The sequence below is a fragment of the Ahaetulla prasina genome, chromosome 4 (assembly GCF_028640845.1).
Source record: "Ahaetulla prasina isolate Xishuangbanna chromosome 4, ASM2864084v1, whole genome shotgun sequence".
Classification (NCBI taxonomy): domain Eukaryota; kingdom Metazoa; phylum Chordata; class Lepidosauria; order Squamata; family Colubridae; genus Ahaetulla; species Ahaetulla prasina.
In genome coordinates, this window is record NC_080542.1 from 150,514,898 (window position 1) to 150,535,083 (window position 20,186).

The 20,186-nt window shown below is 54.6% G+C and overlaps 1 protein-coding gene across 1 annotated transcript in view; it reads left to right on the top strand.

Annotated features, from left to right (window-relative positions):
* The first annotated feature begins 1,391 nt into the window (after positions 1–1,391).
* The window catches only part of ASIC3 (acid sensing ion channel subunit 3), a 41,537-nt gene continuing 22,742 nt past the window's right edge, over positions 1,392–20,186 (top strand). Inside the window, exon 1 of the mRNA XM_058179417.1 lies at positions 1,392–2,117. Coding sequence (XP_058035400.1) covers positions 1,563–2,117 — 555 coding nt within the window. The 5' untranslated portion in view covers positions 1,392–1,562. The remainder of the gene's footprint in view (positions 2,118–20,186) is intronic.

Here is a 20,186-nt window from a genome sequence, read left to right on the forward strand (position 1 = left end):
CCTTTTTAATTCTAATTCTTTAATTCTGTAAGGGTCTGCTTGAGGAGTGGGTTGAGCTGGATGACCTCCAAGGCCTCTTCCAACTATTTTATGATTCTGTAAGGGTAATAATAATAATAATAACAGTTGGAAGGGACCTTGGAGGTCTTCTAGTCCAACCCCCTGCACGGGCAGGAAACCTTACACCACTAAAAAAAAAATGGTTATCCAACATTTTCTTAAAAATTTCCAGTGTTGGAGCACTTACAACTTCTGCAGGCAAGTCATTCCACTGATCAATTGTTCTGTCAGGAAATTTCTCCTTACTTCTAAGTTGCTTCTTTCTTTGATTAGTTTCCACCCATTGCTTCTTGTTCTACCTTGGTCTCCTGCTGGAGGAGGGCGAGAAGGAGAAAGAAGAAAAGAGGGGCCTTGGTGTTCTCTGAGCTTGGTGATTTTCTTGCAGATGTTTCATGACTTAACGGGAACATTATCAATGCTAGAAGGGTGGAAGAGGGAGGAGGAGGAGGAGGAAGGACTGTGGAGTCCTTGGTGCTCTCTGGACTTGGGTGTTTAGTGGCCAACTATGGAAGATCAGCTGGCTGGGTGACTTTGGGCTAGTCGTTCTCTCTCAGCCCAGGCGGCCCCACAGGGTTGTTGTGGGGGAAAGAGAAGGCGGAACGTCCGTAGGGTATCTTCACTGTCTTATAGAAAGACTAAACGGGAGAAACGAATGAATGAATGGTCTGAAATAGAATAAGGTTTCCTGCCTGAGCAGGGGGTTGGATTAGAAGAGATCCACGGTAACTTCCAACTCTATTCTGACTGATTGATTGATTGACTGATTGATTGAAGCTCTGCCTTCCGCTCCCCCCACCTCCCCCACCCCCCAAGTGGCCAACCCTGCATTCCCTTCGTTTCACGCCTCTTCTCTGATGGCCGTGGCCGCCGGTGCTTAGGACCCAGAAGGCAGTCGGGACTTGCTCAGAGGAGTGGGGTGCTGCACGGTTGCGGGGACGGGAGGGGGGCGACGGGGGACAGGAAATCAGGGGCGGCCCCCTCCCCACAAGGAAAGACAAGGAAGGCAGCGAGCGGCTGGAGCAGGCGAACGTGGGTCGTGGGCTTGCCCGGACAAGCTGCTGCCTGTTCCCCTCCACGCTTTCCCGCAGGGCTCGGGCGTTTTTCCGCAGCCAGCGGGGTGGGGGGCGGCTGACTCCGCGGCCCCCTCCTCCAAAGAGGACTCGGGGGTCGCTTGGCCCAGGAAATGTAGGGTGAACATAGCACCCCTCCTCCAAAGCGGACTCGGGGGTCGCTTGGCCCGGGGGGGGGTAGGGGGGAATAGCACCCCTCCTCCAAAGCGGGTTCGGAGGTTGCTTGGCCCAGCCGGGGGTGGAGTGGGGTTAGCCCGCCCCCCTCCTCCAAAGCAGGGGTCGGAGGATGGGAAGAGAGGAGCCGGCGGGCCGGGAATCATGGGCGTGGGGCGGAAGGAGCATGCCAAGTTGAGTCGGGGGGCGGCCGGAGGAGGAGGAGGGGGTCGCGGCTGAGAGGAGAGGGGATCGTGCGCCCCCCGAAAAAGGCGCATCATGTATGGGGAGCGGCCCTGCCCCATGAATGGAGAGCGGCCGTCCAGCCTCCAGATCTTTGCCGGGGCTTCCTCCCTGCACGGCGTGAGCCATATCTTCGGCTCTGGCTCGCTTTCCCTGCGCCGGGCGGTGTGGGCGCTGTTCTTCGTGGGCTCGCTGGCCCTACTGGGGCTTGTGTGCGCGGAGCGCGTGGGCTACTTCTTCACCTTCCCGCGGGTGACAAAAGTGGACGAGGTGGCCGCGCCCAACCTGACTTTCCCGGCCGTCACTTTCTGCAACCTCAATGCCTTCCGCTTCTCCAAGATCACGCGCAACGACCTCTACCACGCGGGACAGCTGCTGGCCCTGCTGGACGCCCGCGCCGAGGTCCGCGGAGCCCACCTGGCCGACCCGGAGACCCTGGCCGCCCTGCGGGACAAGGCCGACTTTAAGGGGTTCAAGGCGCGCCCCTTCGACATGGCCGAATTCTACAACCGGACGGGCCACGACCTTCGGGAGATGATCTGGCACTGTACCTTTCGGGGAGTCGCCTGCAGCGCCCGCAACTTTACCCTGGTGAGTGGCAGCCGGCCTGGAGGGGGATATGGGGTGGGGAGGGGGTGACAGGCGGTGGTACCCGGGGCTGGAATGGAAAGAGGGTGGTCCATTGAGAAGAGCCACCTTGGAGAGAGCTTCCACCGCCTTCTTCCATCTGAGGACCGCCAATCCCGCGCCGTCCCCCAGCTGCCACCCCATAGGACAACCAGGTGTTGGACAGTTCTTATAGTCCTCGACTTACGACTCTGAGACATTGGAAAGTATGGAGGCATTGCCTTGTCCCATTGGCTAAAGGGGAATCCGTTCAATCAGTTGCGTTGTTAAGTGAAGCGAGCTTCCCCCCCCCTCCTTGGAAGGTGAATCACGTCACACACACACATACACACACATACACACACACACACAAACCGGGACGCCGCTGCAACCATCATAAATAGGAACCAGTGGCCGAGCGTCTGAATTTGGATTTCAGGGATGTGGCAAAGGTCATTAGAGTGGGAAAAGGATCCTTTGTTTGGGTCTGTCTTGACTTTGGTCACTAAGCAATCGGTTGGAAGTTGGGAACTATTTCTATTTGTCTCTGGGCTGCCCAGGGGAGGGTTTGTCTCCGGTGGAGGTGCAGAATTGTGGCATAAGAGCCCTCTCCCTCCTGCAGTCCTGCCAGGCCATGTGCAGGCATCTCCGTGGTGGTGGTGGTGAGCCCAGAAGCCTCTGTGAGGTCAGCAGGAAGGAGAGGGGTGGGCCGGAAGCCCCCTCCCCAAAGGCAGGAGCCCATTCTCCCTGAGGAGGTGCATCAGATTTATAAGGGGGGTGTTTGCTTAAGACCCTTGCTTTTCCCAGCCAAGGAGAGATGCTGGACCTATCAGGAGTGGGGAGGAGAGGGCCACAGCAGCCCCCGGTGCCCTCGGGCCCCGTCAGTGGGTAGAAGACCCTTCACGACCGAGCCCCAAAGGGGGATTCTTCACTTCCTGCACCCCCAAAATTGATTTCTCCCCAGAGTCCAGCCTTCGAGTGGCCAAAGAGCACCAGACCTGCCAGGCAGGATTTTCGACCTCTCCTTCAGCCCTCCCCCCTCCCCGGCCCAGAACTCTGCACCCCTACCCCCACCCCAAAGCCTCCTGGGGGTGGTGTGGGCCACCCCCCAGCTGTCTGGAGCCCACCGGCTCAGTCACTTTGCCAAGCCTGTTTTAACCACAGGGCACTGCACCCGGTTCCTCAGTGCTGTCCCATAAATTTGAGGTGGGGGATGGGTGCCAAGTCTGATCACGGGACCCCGGCACCTGGGTGTGTGCCACAAAAGGATTTTTTTGGGTTTTGCCTCTCCCCCTTGCGTGGGTCTTGGCTCAAATGGGAAAGTGGCCAGATAGCCCAGATGTGAGCTGAGGGGTGTGTGTGATGTTGCCCTTTGGAAGCTGGGGAGTGGGGGGGCACTTGTAGGGCAGGCTGAGCCCAAACCGTCAATTCAGAGCTTGGAAGAGCTAGAGTGGGGTGGTTCTTGGCTTCTGGGCTCTTGGGACCCCTCCTCTTTGGAAGAGTTGGGGCGTCACCCCCCCCCACCAAGCCCACCATGCTGCTTCTCCATAGAGCTTCCAGGCTCAGGGACAGTCTACCCCTCTTTAGCAGGGGATGCTTCTTGCGCCACCAGCGACCTGCCTGCTTCAACCAGGACGTGTCCTGAAGGCCCTCCAGAGAAGGCCGGACACTGTACCTATCATCCCTTATGAGTGTGGATACCGGACAGCTGGCATTCCTGCAGGCGTGAAACTGGGGGTGGGGATCATTTGGAGCACCTCTTAAGTTCCCATCCCAGCTGGGCCGCAAAACTCTTCCCAGCCTACTCCCTTCCTGGGAATTGCCCCCGCCCTGCCCCCACCCTCTTTGGCACCCACTCCAGGCACTCTTCTTGGGGTTGTCTGTTGCCATGATTATCTTCCATCTTCCGATACAGCTGAGCCGGTTACTAAGGTAACCTCTTGAGCAGGGATAGGGCCTTCCTGCCTCCCCCCTCCTCCCCGCCCACCTACCCAAGGCGTCTTCCATGGGCAAAGTGGTTTTTAATCCCGGGAGGTTTTTAAGAAGAGACTGGATGGACAGACACGTGTCTGAAATGGTATATATGATCTCCCACTCAAGCAGGGGGCTGGACTAGATGACCTCCAAAGTCCTTTCCAGGCTCTATTCTGATTCTGGCCCACCAAGGATGGGACTGCCTCCCCTCCACAGCTGCAGCTTCCTTTCCCTGAATGCCTGCAGGGTTAGATTGGTCTCTTCCACTGGGCTGCTCCTTCTGGGTTGCCCCTCCCTCTTCCTTCTCTTCTTCCTCCTCTCCACATCCTCCCTCCCTTCTAGTATTGATAATGTTACCTAGAGGGATTATGAAACATCTGCAAGAAAACCACCAAGCTCAGAGAGCACCAAGGTCCCCACAGTCCTCCTTCTCCTCCTCCTCCCTCTTTCTTGGCCACAGCTATGGAGGTTGAAGGCTGCCGGTCCTTTCATTCTAGCCAGCCTTCACAGTCATTGGTTCCCCTCAGGAACGTCCCTCCTGCACTTCCTTGCCCTGATGATCCACTCCTTTCGCAAAGGCCTCCCTCTGTAGCGACGTGGTCCACCCTCCATATTCCTCCCCTCGAAAGCTGGAGGGTCTTCGGGGACTCAGAGGAACCCCAAGCGAGGTCTCCTGGGCTTCTCCAGCTACCCTCTGGCACTTTGAGCCCGCTACTCTAGAACAGAACCGAAGGGCCCCAACACTCTAGGCAGGAAACCTTTGGAGGCGTCCTTGTGGCTGTAGAACAGCCCTCGCAGATGAACTGTGGTCGGTGGCATCTGAGGCTCCCAGTGCCACATGCCCAACCACCCCGATTCCTCTTGGCTGGGCAGGCTGTCCTGAGAAGGTCCTTGATTTGCGTCTGGGTGTGCTCCATCTTCCAAGAGACCCCACTGTAGAGCAGTGTCTTCCTCAGCCTTGGCAGTATTTGAAGGCAGTGGATTTTATCTCCCAGAATTCCCCAGCTGGCTGTGCTAGAAGCCCGCCTCTCTTAAAAGGTGCCGTGGTTCAAAAATGCTGCTCTGGCACAACCTTTCTGGCTTCGCAGGCTGGCGGGGAGAGAAGGGGCAGGGCGGCGGGAGCTGTGGACTGGGTACTGGGCCACAGCCCAGGGGTTGTGGACCTCTGATCTAGTGTATCCTGTACATTCAAATACGAAGCATAACGTAATCCCTCTCTTTGATATATTCTCCAGCATAGCACGCTGAGCAAAAGGTTGGACAAACTCTGCTTGAGTGATTGTTTATGGCGGAGGCACTGCCAACGCCACGACCTCCAAAACAAACTTGATACCATTTTGTCACTTCGCACATACCCTTGGGACTCGGGTGTCGGTCTGGCTGCTTCCTCATCAGTCTGGCAAATCCAGTTCACACCCACAAGGAGTTCTTGGCCGACGCAAGGTGGGAGCCAGCAGGGTGCTCCGATACATAGCCGAGAAGTCCTTCCTGCTGCACCATGCAGAACTCCAGGGGTGGGAGACTCAGAGCCATTTGGACCAATTTCCCACAGAAAAGAAAACACCAGGAGCCACAAAACCTGGGTGGCCATGGCCAACTTGATGTCATTCACTTCCACCAGTCACATGAATCCCCCCCACCCCCCAGCCATGCCTACCCAGTCAGTCATTAGGGCAGAGAACCAGTTGTTAAAAAACAGCAGGAACCACAAAACCCTTTTGACATCTCTCTTTCTCTCTCCCTCCTTCTGTCTCTCTCTCTCTCTCCCCTTCTCTCTGTATCTCTCTGTCTCTGCCGCAGCCGCTTCTCCATCCCCCGCTGTCGCCCTTACCTTCTCAGGTCAGGCAAAGAGCGACTGAGGGGAGGTAAGGCCAGCCAGTGGTGGGATCACCCACAGCAGAGGGCCCAAAGAGCCACATGTGGCTCCCAAGGCTCAGGTTGCTGATACCCACCCTAGCTGTTAAAATAGTCTCTCTGTATCACCAAGGAAGTCTTAATAAGCTAAATTTTAAGCATTTCGTCAGTTGAACTCAGAAAAAGTTCTCCCCTGTTCAGGAAGAACTGCAGCTGTGCCAGAACCTTCCATTGGCAAACAAGACCGGCTCTCTTTCATAAAGCTCCCTCGTGCCCAGCAGTGTCTGGCATGGACGTGATGTGCCCTCCCGCCGTGCCTAGGCTGAGAACTGCCAAATATTTCCCTCCTGGCTGCGGTGTGACCCAGGTCGTCTACACCGTCCTTTTGCCCTGGCCTTGGTGGACCACTGACCCATGACAGGCAAGTGATGGCCCACCCTCTGATCTGCATTTGAGGCAAAGAAAAGCGGGGAGCTCCCACTGCGGCTGACCTGGCCATTTCTGCTTTTCCACCCATGGAGTGCTGCCTTCCTGCCATCAGTTGGCATATTGTCCCACCAGAGGCAAGAATACTCTAGACCATTGCTACACAACACTAAAAGATGCCTATCGGTCTTTACCACGTGCAGCTGTAGGACACTCTGATCATTGCATGATTCACCTTGTACCTGCTTACAGGCAAAGACTTAAAGCCACAAAACCAATAATTAAATCAGTGAAAACCTGGATGGAGGAATCAAAATTAAAGCTACAGGCATGTTTTGACTGCACTGATTGGAATATTTTTAAAGATACCTCTGCAGACCTGGATGAACTCACAGATACTGTAACATCATATGTCAGTGTTCTGTTTCCCTCCCCCCAATACTCCCTTTTCTCCTTTTCTCCTTTTATTTACATAGATAGATGTCCTGGCCACATCTACCCACGGGCCTGCCAAGTTTCTGGAGATAACGAGGAAATTATAGATAAGGCCAGAATTACTCACGAATATATTCTTCCCTCCATTGATACAGTTTGCCCGCGCAAATTCCTTGCTTTGTCCAAGACAAAAAACCAGGAAGTCCCGCCTCCTATTTATAGTCTCTGCAGATGTCACTGCATGACAATTATTACTTGGCCTTATCCCAACTCTGCTTCTGCTGCGCGCGCCGGTCATGTCTGCGCAGTCTTGCATCACTCCAAAACTGTTCTTGGGGCGTTGCCAAATCAGAAGAAGGCTCCAGAGAATCAGGCCTTGCCAGCCCCTCCTCCTCCCTTTGAGTGGGTGCCAGGGAGGGAGAGGGCTCAAGAGAAGCAGGGCTTGCCAGGTCTTCTCCCTCACTTTCTTAATCATCCGAGTCCAGGAGTCCGGGTCCAGGAACCTGGGTCACAACACTATCCCTCACCGCAGGGCCCTTCCCCCGGGGCTGACGATCGGGATGCGGTCGGGCTGGGTTCTGCTCATGGAAGGCCTGCACCAGGTCAGGGGCATGAACGTCGGAGGCATCTACCCAGGAGAAATCAGTCCCGTATCCCTTCCACGCGATCAAATATTGGAAACGACCCTTCAGCCAGCGGGAGTCCCGTACGCTGTGGACTTCGTATTCCTCCGACCCGTCCTCGGCGACAGTGACGGGTGCTGTTGGGCACCGAAGGGGACTCGGTGTGGCCTCAGGAACCAGAAGGGACTGGTGAAAGACTGGGTGGATCCGCATGGATCGTGGCAGGGTCAGTCGGTAGGCTACCGGGTTGATGACTGCCTCGACAGGGAACGGGCCGATGAATCGGTGGTCCAACTTCTTTACCAGGCGGTCAGACGGGAGGTGTTTGGTGGAGAGCCACACCCGGTCTCCAACTGCCAGCGGGGGCATTGCCCGTCGGGAGCAGTCGGCGGATCGTTTGTAGTCCTCCTTTGCCCGATCCAGCTGCTGACGTACCAACTGTTGGACCGCATGCAATTCCGTCAGGAAGGTCTGCGTTTCGGGAACAGGAGAATCCGGTGGTGCCAGAGGGAAGAGCCGCGGATGGTACCCCACATTGGCAAAGAACGGGGTCATCTGAGTAGAGATGTGTTGAGAGTTGTTAAAAGCAAACTCCGCCAGGGACAGGTAATCGGCCCAGTTGTCCTGTTGCTGGTTGATGAAGCAACGGAGATACTGTTCCAGGATACCGATGACCTTCCCTGTACCCCCGTCGGTCTCCGGATGGTGCGATGACGACAGACACACCTGCACCTCCAACGCGGCCATCAGGCTCTTCCAGAAGCGAGCTGTGAACTGAACTCCACGGTCCGAAACCACCCTGTCCGGTAGACCATGGAGGCAGAAGATGTGCTGCAGAAAGAGACGGGCCGTTTTTGCGGCTGTGGGCAGTCCGCGGCATGGGATGAAGTGTGCCATCTTGGTGAGCATGTCCACCACCACCAGCACCGTGGTGAACCCAGAGGACGGCGGCAGGTCCGTCAGGAAGTCCATGGAGATCGCCCCCCAGGGTCTGTCGGGTGTTGGAAAGGGCTGGAGGAGCCCGGGAGGGGCCCCCGTAGCGGCCTTGGCTTGCCAGCATGGTACGCAGGATGTCACGTAGGCATGTACATCATGCTGCACTCAGGGCCACCAAAAGGTCCGTGTCACCAGGTGGAGGGTCTTGAAGAATCCAAAATATCCTGCTGCAGGGTTGTCGTGGCACTGGGTCATGACGAGGGCTCGGAGTGGTCCTGTGGGCACATATAATCGCCCCCGAAACTTGAGTAAGTCCTCCTCCAAGGTCCAAGGAGACGCGGGGCCCACCTCCGCTCTCCTTTGCTGCGACCAGGCGTCCTGGCGCTGCGCCTCTCACACCTGGGCCCGCAAGTCCACTGGTTCCCGTGCTGCGGCCAAGGCTTCTGCCGGCAGCACTGTCCGTGGAGGAAGGGGGTCCTTGGCGCAGAGGTACTCTGGCTTGCGGGACAGGGCATCCGCCCTCCGGTTGTGACCGCTGGGAATGTAGGTCACGCGGAAGTTGAACCGGGCAAAAAACAACGACCACCGGATCTGCCGCTGGTTCAACTTCCGAGCTGTGGTGAGGTGCTCGAGATTCCGATGGTCCATTCGGACCTCCACCTGATGTCGGGCCCCCTCCAGATGGTGTCGCCAAGCCTCGAATGCAGCCTTGATAGCCAGCAACTCTTTTTCCCAGATGGTGTAGTTGCGCTCGGAAGGATTGAGTTTCCGGGAGTAGTAAGCGCAGGGAAAAAGTGTGCCGCCATTCATCGGAGCCTGTAGCAGCACCGCTCCCAGAGCCACATTGGACGCATCCGTTTCCACCACAAAAGGCTGGAGCAGGTCGGGATGCCTCAGGACGGGTTCTGTGATGAAGGCTTTCTTGAGGGCTGTGAATGCTTCTTGCTGCGGGGGACCCCACCGGAATGCAACCTTCTTCCTAAGGAGCTGGGTAAGTGGAGCCGTCAGTGTGGCAAAGCCCGGGATGAAGGTCCGGTAGTAGTTGGCAAAGCCCAGCAGGCGCTGAACATCCTTCACCTGACGAGGGGCTTCCCAGATACACAAAGCTTCTACTTTGCATGGGTCCATGGCTATGCCCTCGGGCGAGATGATATGCCCGAGGAATTCTATGGAAGTCCAGAAGAAGACGCATTTCTCCAGCTTCGCATTGAGTTGTTGCTCCCGCAAGCGTTGCAGAACCAGACCGACGTGTCGAAGGTGGCTTTCCCTGGACCGGGAGTAAATCAGGATGTCGTTCAGGTAGATAACCACGAACCGATCCAACATGTCTCGGAACACGTCGTTCATGAAGTGCTGGAAAACGGCGGGAGCGTTGGTCAACCCAAATGGCATGACAGAGTATTCGTAGTGTCCGTATCGGGTGCCGAATGCCGTCTTCCATTCGTCTCCTTCTCGCATCCGCACCAGGTTGTAGGCCCCCCGGAGATAGAGCTTGGTGAAGATCGTGGCCTCCTGCAACCTCTCCAGCAGCTCCGGGATGAGCGGCAGGGGGTAGCGATTCCGCACCGTAATGGCGTTTAGCCAGCGGTAATCACAGCACAGGCGCAAGTCCCCTGTCTTCTTCTTCACGAAGAGGACCGGGGCCGAGAGAGGCCGAATGAACCCTCGAGCCAGATTTTTGTCCAGGAAGTCCCTGAGGGCGGCCAACTCGGGCTCCAACATGGAATACAGGCGTCCCACAGGCAGTGGTGCGTTGGGCAGAAGGTCCACGGGGCAATCGTAGGGCCGATGCGGGGGTAGTCGGTCCGCCTCCTTCTCGCTGAACACGTCGGCGAAGTCCGTCAGCTCAGGAGGCAAGGTGATGGCAGCGGTGGGGACGTTCTGGCCGGCACAGGTGTGGCAGATGTGGTCAACGCACTGCAGACTCGGGAAAGAGATGGCGTTCCGCGACCAGGCCACCTGAGGATCGTGGGTCTGAAGCCAGGCCAACCCAAGGACCAAGGGAAAATGAAGGTCCGCCGTGACATAAAACTGGATTGCCTCCTCATGGTCCCCAATAGCCAGGCGCAAAGGCTGGGTGGCAAATTTAATGGGGCCGGACACTAGTTCTCGTCCATCAATTGTCTCTACCCGCATCGGAGGGTTCACCGGAACCATGGGGACCGCAAACTGGGTCACAAAGGCCTGGTCCATAAAGTTTGTTATGGCCCCTGAGTCCACCAGCGCATGCACCTGGAGCCCGTCCGACTGGTTCCCCAACCATATCCGTGTGTCCAGAATCAGATGCCGAGGGGGCCCAGAGTCTACTTCCGCAACGTCCAGTGGGGGCTTAGTACATGCCCGACCTAGGGTTTCCCCGAGGTCGGGCCTGCTCCGTTTCCCGATTGGTCACGCTGTGATTCGGGGACCGGCGTGCGTGCCCCACTTCGCTTTCTGGGGCAAGAAGCGGCGAAGTGGCCAGGCTCCCCACAGTACAGGCACAATCCCCCTTGGCGCCTCCGGTTCCGCTCCTGGGCTGTCAGGCGAGGTCTGGCCGCTCCCAACTCCATGGGCTCTTCCGCAGCAGTTACAAAACGTGGGGCGACCCGGGGTGCTGGTGGTGCAGGAAGTGGGGGTGCAGATGTCGACGGCGGGTCCTGGGGGGTGCGACGGGACGGTCGCCGTTGCAGACGGGCATCAAGGCGGAGACAAAGGGGCACCAAGTTGTTGAGGGTCCGCGGCGCCTCCACCCGGGCCAGCTCGTCTTGCAATTCCTCTGAGAGTCCCTCCTGGAACGCGTCCACCAGCGCTGCATCATTCCAGTCAGAGTCCTGGCACAAAAGACGAAATTCGGCGATGTACTCCTGCAGGGGGCGTTTCCCTTGACGGAGTTCCTTAAGGCGCCTGGTTGCCGTCAGCATTCAAACGGGGTCCTCGTACATGGTGCGCAGATGCTGCCAAAAACGCTGTTGGTCCGCCAGCAGGGGGCTGTCCTGGAGCAAGAGGGGCGTGGCCCATCGAGCAGCCGAGCTGGAAAGAAGGTTAATCACGAAGGCCACCTTAGCCCGGTCGTCTGGGAAATCCTCTGGCCGCATAGCCATGTAGAGCTGGCACTGTCCCAAGAAGGTCGGGAACATCTCAGGCTGCCCAGAAAACTTATCCGGCACAGTTATTGGGCACTTGCGACGAGGAGGAGGAGTGGGAGGACGGGGGGGGGGGGCTGCAGGCACATTCCCAGCAGCAAGTTGGCCTGCCAAGTGAGCCACTTGCTGCTGGAGCTGTTGATTAGCCGCTTGTAGCTGCTGTAACTGCTGCTGTACCTGCTGCTGGTCCATCTATGGTGGAAGATGTTTTAGTCGGGGTCTTGGACAAAATGTTCTGTTTCCCTCCCCCCAATACTCCCAGCAAAGAGTCAGTCAGAGGCCTCCTTTTCTCCTTTTATTTACATAGATAGATGTCCTGGCCACGTCTACCCACGGGCCTGCCAAGTTTCTGGAGATAACGAGGAAATTATAGATAAGGCCAGAATTACTCACGAATATATTCTTCCCTCCATTGATACAGTTTGCCCGCGCAAATTCCTTGCTTTGTCCAAGACAAAAAACCAGGAAGTCCCGCCTCCTATTTATAGTCTCTGCAGATGTCACTGCATGACAATTATTACTTGGCCTTATCCCAACGCTGCTTCTGCTGCGCGCGCCAGTCACGTCTGCGCAGTCTTGCATCACTCCAAAACTGTTCTTGGGGCGTTGCCAAATCAGAAGAAGGCTCCAGAGAATCAGGCCTTGCCGGCCCCTCCTCCTCCCTTTGAGTGGGTGCCAGGGAGGGAGAGGGCTCAAGAGAAGCAGGGTTTGCCAGGTCTTCTCCCTCACTTTCTGAATCATCCGAGTCCAGGAGTCCGGGTCCAGGAACCTGGGTCACAACAGTCAGCTTCTGTGAAGACCTATGTGTACCTACAAGGAACTTGCGAATACACAATAACAACAAACCTTGGTTTACACCTAAACTTAAGCAGCTACGACATTCCAAAGAGGAAGCCTACAGAAAAGGTGATAAAATGCTGTACAATCAGGCCAGAAATGCACTAACAAGGGAGATCAGAGCAGCAAAAAGAAGCTACTCTGAAAAGCTAAAGAATCAGTTTTCAGCAAATGAACCAGCAAACATGTGGAAAACTCTTAAAAATATCACCGGCTATGGCAAACCTCCTTCCCAGGCTGAAGGTAATCAACAACTGACAGATGACCTGAATGAGTTTTACTGCAGGTTTGAAAGGAAACTACAATCACCTATCTTCACAACCCCCATCTCAGACATACCAACAACAGCCAAGCCTCCTACAACTGACCCCATTTCATTGGGTTCACAACCCCTAGTGATCAGAGAAAAGGAAGTGCAGGACCTATTTCACAGACAAAAGCCAGGAAAAGCTGCAGGCCCAGACAAGATAACTCCTTCTTGCTTAAAAGTCTGTGCTGACCAATTGGCCCCCATCTTCACCCATATTTTCAATAAATCACTAGAGATGTGTTATGTTCCTTCTTGCTTCAAACGCTCTACCATCATCCCAGTGCCGAAGAAGCCCACCATCAAGGAACTGAATGACTACAGACCAGTTGCTTTAACATCTGTAGTCATGAAAACCTTTGAAAGGCTAATGCTTTCCTACCTGAAAACCATCACAGATCCGCTGTTAGACCCCTTGCAATTTGCATACCGAGCAAATAGATCAACAGATGATGCTGTTAATATGGCTCTGCACTACATCCTACAACATCTTGAGTCTCCAAAGACCTATGCAAGGGTCCTTTTTGTAGACTTTAGTTCAGCATTCAATACCATCATTCCAGACATTCTTCTAACTAAGCTAAACCAGCTACAGGTACCGGAACAGACTTGTAAGTGGATCACAAGCTTCCTAACAAACAGGAAGCAGCAGGTTAAGCTAAGCAAGATCACATCAAATACCTGTACAATTAGCACAGGGGCCCCCCAAGGCTGTGTGCTCTCCCCACTTCTCTTCTCTCTGTATACCAATGACTGCATCTCCAATGATCCATCTGTTAAGCTACTGAAGTTCGCAGATGACACAACAGTGATTGGTCTCATTCAAGACAATGACGAATCCGCATATAGACGAGAGGTTGAACGACTAGCCTTGTGGTGCAACCAAAACAATCTGGAACTGAACACACTCAAAACCGTAGAAATGGTGGTAGACTTTAGGAGAAACCCTTCCATACTTCCACCTCTCACAATACTTGACAACACAGTATCAACAGTAGAAACCTTCAAATTTCTAGGTTCTATCATATCGCAAGATCTAAAATGGACAGCTAACATCAAAAACATCATTAAAAAAGGACAACAAAGAATGTTCTTTCTGCGCCAACTCAGTAAGCTCAAACTGCCCAAGGAGCTGCTGATCCAATTCTACAGAGGAATTATTGAGTCTGTCATTTGCACCTCTATAACTGTCTGGTTCGGTTCTGCAACCCAGCAAGAAAAACACAGACTTCAGATGATAATTAGAACTGCAGAAAAATAGTTCCCACCACCAATCTCTTTCCACTTATGACTGTATGACTATAACTTGTTGCTGGCAATCCTTATGATTTATATTGATATATTGACCATCAATTGTGTTGTAAATGTTGTACCTTGATGAACGTATCTTTTCTTTTATGTACACTGAGAGCATATGCACCAAGACAAATTCCTTGTGTGTCCAATCACACTTGGCCAATAAAATTCTATTCTATTGCGCTCCTGGCTTTGCATGGAGGTTACGTGGACTCTGGTTAGCTTCTTTTGGGCGCTGGTGGGAAGGGGTTCTGCTCGATGCCCTGGGTGCTTCAGGGGGCATTTGGGCATGGGAGAAGGACACATCAGTACTGGCTACGCCAGGGATCTTTCTGCCCCAGGTGGATAACACTGGTTCGGTGTTACGCACCAGTACAGCCAGTACACCACGCTCGATATAATCTTGGGTGCCTGGCTGCAGTGGGCAGTGCCCATGATGAAGGTCTCTGTAACTCTCCCCCAACCATCCTATAATGTCTTCCTTGTCAGGGTCCATGCATGGCCCCGTCTGCTTGCTCCGATGAGCAGCCCAAATGAGATGGATGCAGGGAGAACCGGGGAGCAAGGGGTGCTCCTGTGCTAGCAGAACCCCTCTTGCCAGCCTTCATGAGGCAAAGGGATGCCTGCTCAGTCAGAAAAGGGGAGCAGAGATCTCTCATGGACTTCATCGTACCCCACTCCCTTGAGTTCAACTGTACAGTGCTCGCAACTACTCCAGACAGATACAGGCTTTGAGGGCGGACCAGCTTCCCAGCCAGGGACTCTACTGGCATCCTTTGGTGCACATTGCCGCTTCCCTCCCTAGTTGCTCCCACCTGACAAGGAGGTGGTCATGAGTCAGGCCCCTCCCTCCACCAGGACTGGTGTTGCCTGACTCCAGGTTTGACACACGATCCTCTGGACAGAGCAGAGAGGAGTGACGGCATCCCAGCAGCACAAAGCAAACTGAGTCGAAGGCGATGGAGGCTCAGGAGGGTGAGGCAGCCCCCAACATCATGGCTTTTGCCAGCAGGTGTACCTTGCATGGCATTGGCCATGTCTTCTTGGCAGGGCCGCTCATGCCACACCACGCAGCCTGGGGAGCGGTAGTCCTGGCTGCCCTGGGAATCGTCCTATACCAGGTGGCTGACCGGATTCAGTATTACGCGGGATACAACCACATTATCCACATGTGCTGGATGAAGGAGAGGGCCGGCAGCTGACATTCCCAGCCGTCTCCTTCTGCAATGTCAACTGTATCTGGCGGTCCCAGTTGACCCCCAACAATTTGCACTGGGTGGGTCGGGGGCTGCTGGGCATGGAGCTGTCTGACTACCCAGCATACGGCCGAGCCTTGGGCTGGCCTGACTCAGAGGCTGCCCGAGCCTTCCCCAGCAGGAGTTTCAACCTGCGTGAATTTGTGGACCGGACCAGCCATGGTTTGGAGGACATGCTGCTGGAATGCCGCTTTGGGAACCGGCCCTGTGGCACCAGGAACTTCAGCACAGTGAGTGCCCCTTGCTTCTGCTCTGGGACCACCCCTTGGCTGCAGTGCCGCACACACACACCCCTCTTGTTTTAGTCTCAGTGCCAGGCAACTGGAGATGCTGTGCCCCTCTTCACCCATGGGGAGTCAGCCCCTGGCATGCTGCCAGGACCAAAAGTCCATGAAAAAAGTCTGAGAGAGCCTGGGGTCCCTCTCGGTCCCCATGGCAGAAAAAGGGAGAATTCCTAATGTGGAAAGTCTTCTCCCCTTGGCAGCAGAGATGGGAGGGGTTGGCTGGCTAACTCCCTTGGCCCTGGGCTCCAAACTTGACCCTCAGGTGTGTGTGTGGAAAGGGGGAGGGAACTGTAGAGCCAGCCACCCCATGATGGAATGGCACAGTAGTGAGGAAACTTTGGGTGCTTCCCAGGTGCCAATTCCTTTATTGGGGAGGAGGGCAATGCCAAGCATGCAGGGGGCCATGGGAGTCTCTGAGCAAAGCCAAGTTTTTTATTCCCCCTTCCTCCTTCTCTGCGTTCTCTCCTGAACAAGGGGGCAGCTGCCCCAGTGAAGCTCAGTACCCCAAACTCTTTCCCATCCACCATCCTCTATCCAGCCTCCTTTTTCTTTGGATGCCAGGTGAAGAGGGGCACAAGGGGGTCTCTGGGGGTGCCAAGGGGCATCATCAGGGCTGGCTGGTGGGGGCAGCCACCACAGCCTCTTTCTTCTCTTTACACCCAAAGGATGCTCGGGTTACAGCCGTGCAGTACGTCAGCCACATCAGCCATATTCATCTTATGCCAAGTTAGCACAATCTGAGCCGGCCAGCAGAGAGGCTGATGGGGAGGAGGGGGTTGGCACTTAGTTCAATATCCCATCACTGCCTCAATTTAGGGGTCAGGCCCATGAACAGGATGGGGGAAGGGGTGGCCCTTCCGCGTCTCCTCAATCTACTGACCCTTGATTTTTGAGCTTCATGGCACGCAGGTGCAGCAAAATGGCCACCAATGAGAAACACCTGGTGCTTTCCCTGAATCTACTAGCCGGCTATGGCCACCTAATGAGAAGGAAGGAGTCCCTGGAGAAGAGCCTAATGCTGGGAAAGATTGAGGGCAAAAGAAGAAGGGGACTGCAGAGAACAAGGTGGATGGATGAGTCACCGAAGCAGTCGGCGTGAGCTTAAATGGACTCCAGAGGATGGTAGAGGACAGGAAGGCCTGGAGGAATGTTGTCCATGGGGTCACGATGGGTCGGATACTGTTAGATTCGGGCAATAACGAGGCAGGAGACCAGGATAGTGACAACAGCTCTTTACTATATGGTGAACCCAGCAGCCAGTGCTGGGAAAAACCTCTCTTTATATACAGTTTAGCCGGAGGCTTCAACCAATCAGCAACGTGCTTTTTTCCCGCCAAAACTTTTAAAGATACATTACACTCCTTCCCTCCCAGAAAACACTTTACCATTATCTGCATAAAATTAATATCTTATTTTTCAACGTAATCACGCAAGTAGACTGGGCGTCTCCTGACTCTTTCGGACCTGCGCAATTCATTCTCTGGGAGTGAGTCGAGCTGACCGGAGGGACTGTTTGTTCCTCTCAGCTCCTCCTCCAGGCCATCCGGCCCTGGATTATTTGCAGAGTCGTCCCTGCTGTTTTCAGAAGGAACCGGTTGGCGTCGCTGGACCTCCTGGAACTCAGATAAGTCCCGCGTTTGCCCTGGGTTTGAGTCAGCTGTGGATTCAAACATCGGCTCGTCAGGGCTTGTTTCGTCTGACCCTGATTTACCGGTTATGCGTTTCCTTATTTGGTCTATGTGGCGCTTCCATACCCGGCCATCGTCTATTTCTACTAGATATGATTTTGGACCTGTTATCTCTAGGATTTTTCCTGCTAACCAGGTCGGGCCCTCGCTGTAGTTGTGTGCCCACACTAGGTCGCCTATTGCCATCCCTCTTGTTTTACCGTGTGCCCCTTTGTAACCGTCTGGTGTATAGTTTGGGTTTAAACGGTCTAGTGGGCACCTGAGTTTCCGACCCATCAATAGCTCTGCCGGGCTGCGGCCAGTTGTTACACAGGGGGTTCTGTGTTGGACTGCTAGGAATGTATCGATTTTTGTTTGCCAATCGCCTGGCTTGATTCTGGACAATGCTTCCTTTGCGCTTCGGACGGAACGTTCTGCAAGGCCGTTCGTCGCAGGGTGGAAAGGCGCCGAGAGGACATGCCGGATGCCCTCCTCTGCCAAGTACCCCTCAAACTGGGTTGCCGTGAATTGCGGGCCGTTATCGGAGACTAACGTGTCTGGCAACCCGTGGGTTACAAATAGGTGCCGTAGGACTGAAATCACGGCCTCGGCTGTCATGGATCTCATGAGAATGATTTCCAGCCATTTGGAGTAGGCGTCGACTACTACCAGAAAAGTTTGGCCGTGGAAGGGGCCGGCAAAATCGATATGGATCCTAGACCAAGGACCCTGGGGTCTTTCCCATTCCCGAATCGGGGCCGTTGGGGGTAGCGGTCTGGACTCCTGGCAGGCCTGGCATTTCCCTACCCTTTCAGCAATTTCCGTGTCCATTAAGGGCCACCACACATAGCTTCTCGCTAGACCCTTCATTCTCACGATCCCTGGGTGGCCTTCGTGAAGGAGCTCCAATACCTTTTCCCTCAATTTCTCTGGGATCACCACTCGATCCCCCCATAGCAGGCACCCCCCTTGAGCTGAGAGTTCCCCACGTTTTTTTACAAATTCTTTAAAACGCTCGCAGCGGGCCAACCTCTTTGTACCCAACCAATTACAGTCCTTATTGTAATGTCCTTGTACGAAGCCCGAGCCACCTCTTTTGATGTGACTGGGCCAGAGTCCAAAGAGTCAATTAGCAGAACTGGTGTCCCCGGAGTGGGGTCTTCGATAGTCTCTGGTAACGGGCATCTGCTCAGGGCGTCCACATGCCCTAAGTCCTTCCCTGGCCGGTGTAGTAGTTTGTAGGAATACGCCGCTAGGAAGATAGTCCATCTGGTCAGTCTGGGTGAAAGTGCCACGGGTGTTGGGCGGTCGCCTGCCAACAGGCCTAGCAAAGGTCTATGGTCGGTGATGATCTCGAAATCACGACCAAATACATATTCGTGGAATTTCTTTACCCCGGAGACTATAGCCAAGGCTTCCTTATCAAGCTGGCTATAATTCCTTTCAGCTGATGACATGGTTCGGGAGTAATATGCAATAGGGGCTTCTGTGCCATTTGGCAACCTGTGGCTGAGCACAGCCCCCACCCCATAGGGAGATGCATCGCAGCTTAACACTAATGGCAGCGTGCCATTGTATTGGATAAGGAGGCTATCACTCGATAGGAGATTCTTTACCCCTTGGAATGCCCTAGCTTCCGCCTTTCCCCAAGACCATGCAGCCGTCTTTGCTAGTAATTTATGAAGCGGCTTGGCTACTGTTGCCTTATTTTTCAAAAATACCGCGTAGAAATTGACCAGACCTAAGAATGCCTGCAACTCCGTTTTGTTCTTAGGAACCGGGGCCTTCCTGATGGCCCGTACCTTGCTTTCAGTGGGTGAATCCTCCTGTCTATCCGGTAGCCCAGGAATTCCACAGATTCAACCCCGATCTGGCATTTGTTCAGTTTAACTTTGAGACCGGCAGACCGGAAAATGCCCAAAACTTTTCGCAGCCTTACCCCTAATTCCTCTAGATTCTCAGCGGATACCAGTACATCGTCAAAGTATGGTACCACCCCTGGTAGTCCCTGCAGTAGCCGCTCCATTAGGTTCTGAAATACCCCTGGAGCCACACTAACCCCAAACTGTAACCGGGTACACTTAAACGCCTCTGTGAGTCACAATTGTCTGCGCTCGCTGTGCTGCTATCTACTGGCAGTTGTTGATAGGCTTGGGTCAAATCTAGTTGGCAAAACCTGCCCTTGCCCCATTGAGTGCAGTAAGTGCTGTACCACCGACGGGTAAGCACTCTTTGCAGCGCTTTGTTAAGTGTTGCCTTATAGTCAGCGCAACCGGACCGACCCGTCCGGTTTGACTGGGGTGACTATAGGGTCTCCCACTTAGCATGGTCAACTGGCACTAGAATTCCTTGGTTTACTAGTTTGTCCAGTTCCTGTCAATCCTGGGCTTTAGGCAACGGGACCCTCCTAGCCTTTAGACGGATAGGGGCAACTTGGGGGTCTAAGTTAAAAGAAATAGGGGTCCCCGTGTACTTGCCCAGGCAGTCTTTGAAAACGTCCCCAAATTCCTTCATGAGTGCGTCTTTGAGGTTGACTTCGTTTCTGAAGATTCCCGTCACTCCCATGCCCAATGCTCGGAACCAGTCCAGTCCCAACAAGCTTGGCAGGTTCCCATTGACTATGGTGATGGGCAGAGTTTTCTTGTATTGTCCATACTCGACGTGGACGTACGTTACCCCTCGAACAGGGATGCGATTCCCTTGGTAGTCTTGTACCTTTAAGTTCTGTGGTTTCAGCTTGCGCTTTGCGATGGCGGGTAAGGCTTTCACGAGAGTGTCCCAGGACATGATCGTGATTGCTGAGCCGGTGTCCACCTCCAATCGGCACGGCACCCCCTCAATCTTTGTTTTCGTAAAGATTTTTTTTTCTAGGCGGGTTGCTGCGTGACCCACTCTCACGACAGTCTGATTCAACTTCGCGCCTTTTTTGAATTGACCAATCACGGGCCGCTTCGCCGTTCCCGCGCTCTGGTTGGTCAGTTTGAATTTTTGGCGGGAAGGTTGGGGTGCTCGACAGACCTGTGCGATGTGCCCCTTC